This window comes from Musca domestica, unplaced genomic scaffold (genome assembly GCF_030504385.1).
Source record: "Musca domestica strain aabys unplaced genomic scaffold, Musca_domestica.polishedcontigs.V.1.1 4, whole genome shotgun sequence".
Taxonomy (NCBI): domain Eukaryota; kingdom Metazoa; phylum Arthropoda; class Insecta; order Diptera; family Muscidae; genus Musca; species Musca domestica.
In genome coordinates, this window is record NW_026712328.1 from 29,024,562 (window position 1) to 29,027,462 (window position 2,901).

At 39.4% G+C, this 2,901-nt stretch overlaps 1 protein-coding gene across 1 annotated transcript; it reads right to left on the bottom strand.

Moving 5' to 3' along the window:
* Positions 1–808: 808 nt before the first annotated feature.
* LOC101894661 (outer dense fiber protein 3-B) lies at positions 809–1,798 on the bottom strand. Its single transcript, XM_005184775.4, has 4 exons — positions 1,661–1,798; positions 1,386–1,598; positions 1,133–1,322; positions 809–1,073 (listed from the first exon to the last, which is right to left on the bottom strand). The coding sequence occupies exons 1-4, from the start codon at positions 1,671–1,673 to the stop codon at positions 809–811; spliced, it is 681 nt and encodes a 226-aa protein (XP_005184832.1). The 5' UTR covers positions 1,674–1,798.
* Positions 1,799–2,901: the final 1,103 nt, after the last annotated feature.

The following is a 2,901-nucleotide window of genomic DNA, read 5'->3' on the forward strand; positions in this document are numbered from 1 at the left end:
ATGAGCTGTCACTGGAATAATTTTAGCATCTGTCGGACGAGTGGCTTAGGAATGACAGCAGTCTGAATTTGGTTGCAGGTTTTTCATCTCACCCTGTAGAGTAAACCTTAGATTGAAGAATTTCAATAAGAGAGTCAAAATTAAGTCTGGTTTTTAAAATTAATACCCACCATCATGCTTATCCAATATATAAACACCTGATTATCTTATAAAAAAAATTATATTGCGTATACGAGTTTCCGAATAGAATGGCTTTCGTTTTATGTTGATTAATATCTAAAGAATTTTCAAGCGACCAATTCATTGCCCGTCCCCAACATGAATTATTTCTTTTCTCAAAGACATCAATAATATCTCGATCTGAATTAAACAAGAGAAACACATCCTCTGCAAACATGTGTAAAGAAAATTTGTTATGGCCCAAATAATCCGCAAATCATTCAACCCTTGAGGAACTCCAGAAGTTGAGGAACAAAATGTGATCCCCTTTTAAAGTTAAATCTAGCCCATCATGACCTTTATATCATAGGGAGTACAAATCACATTACAAATATATAACTTTCAATTTACCCATTCAGGGAGTTGCGTTTGTCTAGATGATCGTGAAAGGATCTCAAAACTTTTCAAATGCACAAACAAAAATATTCAACAATTTTGGATTTCACATAAAATTTGTACTTGTTATTTTATAAATAATTCTAAAATTTTGATTGATTTTATCCTTAACTATTTTAGACTATTTTCCTTGCTGTAAAGGTTTTTAAATCCCTAAATATTACAGGGAGCCGTAGCAATATCACCTGGCCCTTCATGTATTGTCACAGGCGACAATCATTGGCGGTGCTCTTGGTGAGTGACGAACACCAAATGAATAATTCGGTGGTGTTTTTCCCGGTTTATAATTCATACAGTCATAGGCATTTGCTGCAGGTCCAACAAGTTTGGCATTCAAGAATGTTCGAGGTGCCAATGAATATTCCGGAGCTTTGGGTAAATATGTTTTGAGAGTGCTTGGCCCATAATTTGCTGGTCCAGGTGATAGGCTTTTAGCCTTTAAGCCTGTGCGCATGCCACTGAGAAAAGAATGCTATATTTGAATTTGAACCTCACCTAATAGTATCTCATTGCTTACATGCTGAATGCGGGAGCCGCAGTTTTAATCGCATTAACACTAATGCCATAAGCATTGGGCCCGGGACATATGTTTTTATTTGTCAACATTGTTCTGCGGCCAATCGAATACGATGGTGGACTAGTCGTATTAACATAGGGTGACTTGTTCAAATCGTAATTCGCTGGGCCAGGTCCAATATTTTTCGAATCTGCAATTGCAACGTAAAAGAGAACACATTTTTTAAAAAACAATAGTTGTCATCTCCATTTACCTTTCATAAATGTTCTCGGCCCTATGCTATAGGCAAATGTTCTTGCCGGTCCATAACGGGTTAGACCCGACACATTCAAACCAGGTCCTGGTACAATATTTTTGTTAATCAATTTTGTCCTCCCACCAAAGGAATACTGTGGCATACGAATTTTACGTTGATCATGATTATCATAGCCTATGGTTGGTGGCAAGGAATAAACCGGACCCGGACCTGCAAATGAAGTAAGATATTTATTATTGAATCTATTTTCAAACAGTTTGCAAATATTTTACCTGCAGATGCCATGTTGTCTAAGGAATTTATTGCATAATCGCCTTTCCTCTGTAGCTATTACAGAAAGAAAATTTGTCGAGAAATAGTCAAGGAAAAAATCTCTTGCTTTACCAAAAGATTATAATTAAATAATGAGAAACATTTTCGAATTTGACTATGACATATTAATGTGTGGTGGTTGATTGAAAAATATATTTTATTTTAGAGTAGTAGACGGAACAAGTAGTTTAGGAAAAGGGAACAATGAACTTTGCTTGTTCTGTTGCAATCTTGACATCACTGTTCTCCAACATTCAGAGAGTAATTTCACAAAGCGAACTGCATGGATAGGTAGATGACGTGGATTGAATTCACAATATAGTATAGCGTGTTTAACTGCTTATTTGATTTAAATTAGTCGTTCGTAATTCGCATTCTGGGCTGTGTGTTACCCAACGTGTCACCAAGGCGGAATCAAATCGAGCACACCATTAGGATCTTGTTGTTGTAGTAGTAGTACATGTAAGTGTGCGTTCTGCTAATCTAGTTTCAGTTCCAGGTTTAGAAATTCGGCTATTTTAATGGGCTGTAGCCACAGATGGGTAGGTTTGGCTGTGAATTGAAGAGGAGCGTATTGTACGGGCCTGTATCAACGCCGAGCAGGCGTAGCGCAGTTCTTCATCAATTCATGGCCAATACGAATTAAGAAGACAAAAACTTCCCTGGTTTGTCTACGCAGCTGACGTTCTTCAGCTGCAATGGATGGGGGTGGACTCCGAGGACGGCATTCATTTTATAACTGCTAATAGCATCCGCGAATGCATCGGTATGAATGCCACTCAGACCTGCCTGATAGGCTTCTTGATCTAGAGATTCTCTCTTGTAGCGTTGGACCTCCCTCTCTAGATCGTGTATGTCCTTCCTTTTACGACTGGGTGAGGGAGATTTATGGTTGGGATGACTCTCACGGTAACACCCAAGCAGGTACTGCAACGAAAGCATATGATGACGTAAGGGAAGGACTTTCGCCTCCTCATGTAGATGGTCCACTAGTGGCATGAGAAGGCACCCTGTCGCAGTACTCATGGCAGCGACCTATCGCGTTATAAGAGGTCAACAAGGTTTCCTTGTCCGCACCCCAAGTGTTGCCGGCTAGCGCCTTGAGGACCTTGTTCCTACTTTTCATCTTGTCGCAGATAGCTGCGCGGACGACTTGAACATGCTGTCGAATGTGACCCCTATAATCTTGATCGGTATTAAA

Bases quoted from the DNA above. Each gene is read 5' to 3' on its own strand.
- LOC101894661 (XM_005184775.4), bottom strand. The intron at 1,323-1,385 runs GTAAATGGAGAT...TTGCAATTGCAG, and splicing joins GCCGAGAACATTTATGAAAG to ATTCGAAAAATATTGGACCT. The intron at 1,074-1,132 runs GTAAGCAATGAG...TTCTTTTCTCAG, and splicing joins GCGGCTCCCGCATTCAGCAT to TGGCATGCGCACAGGCTTAA.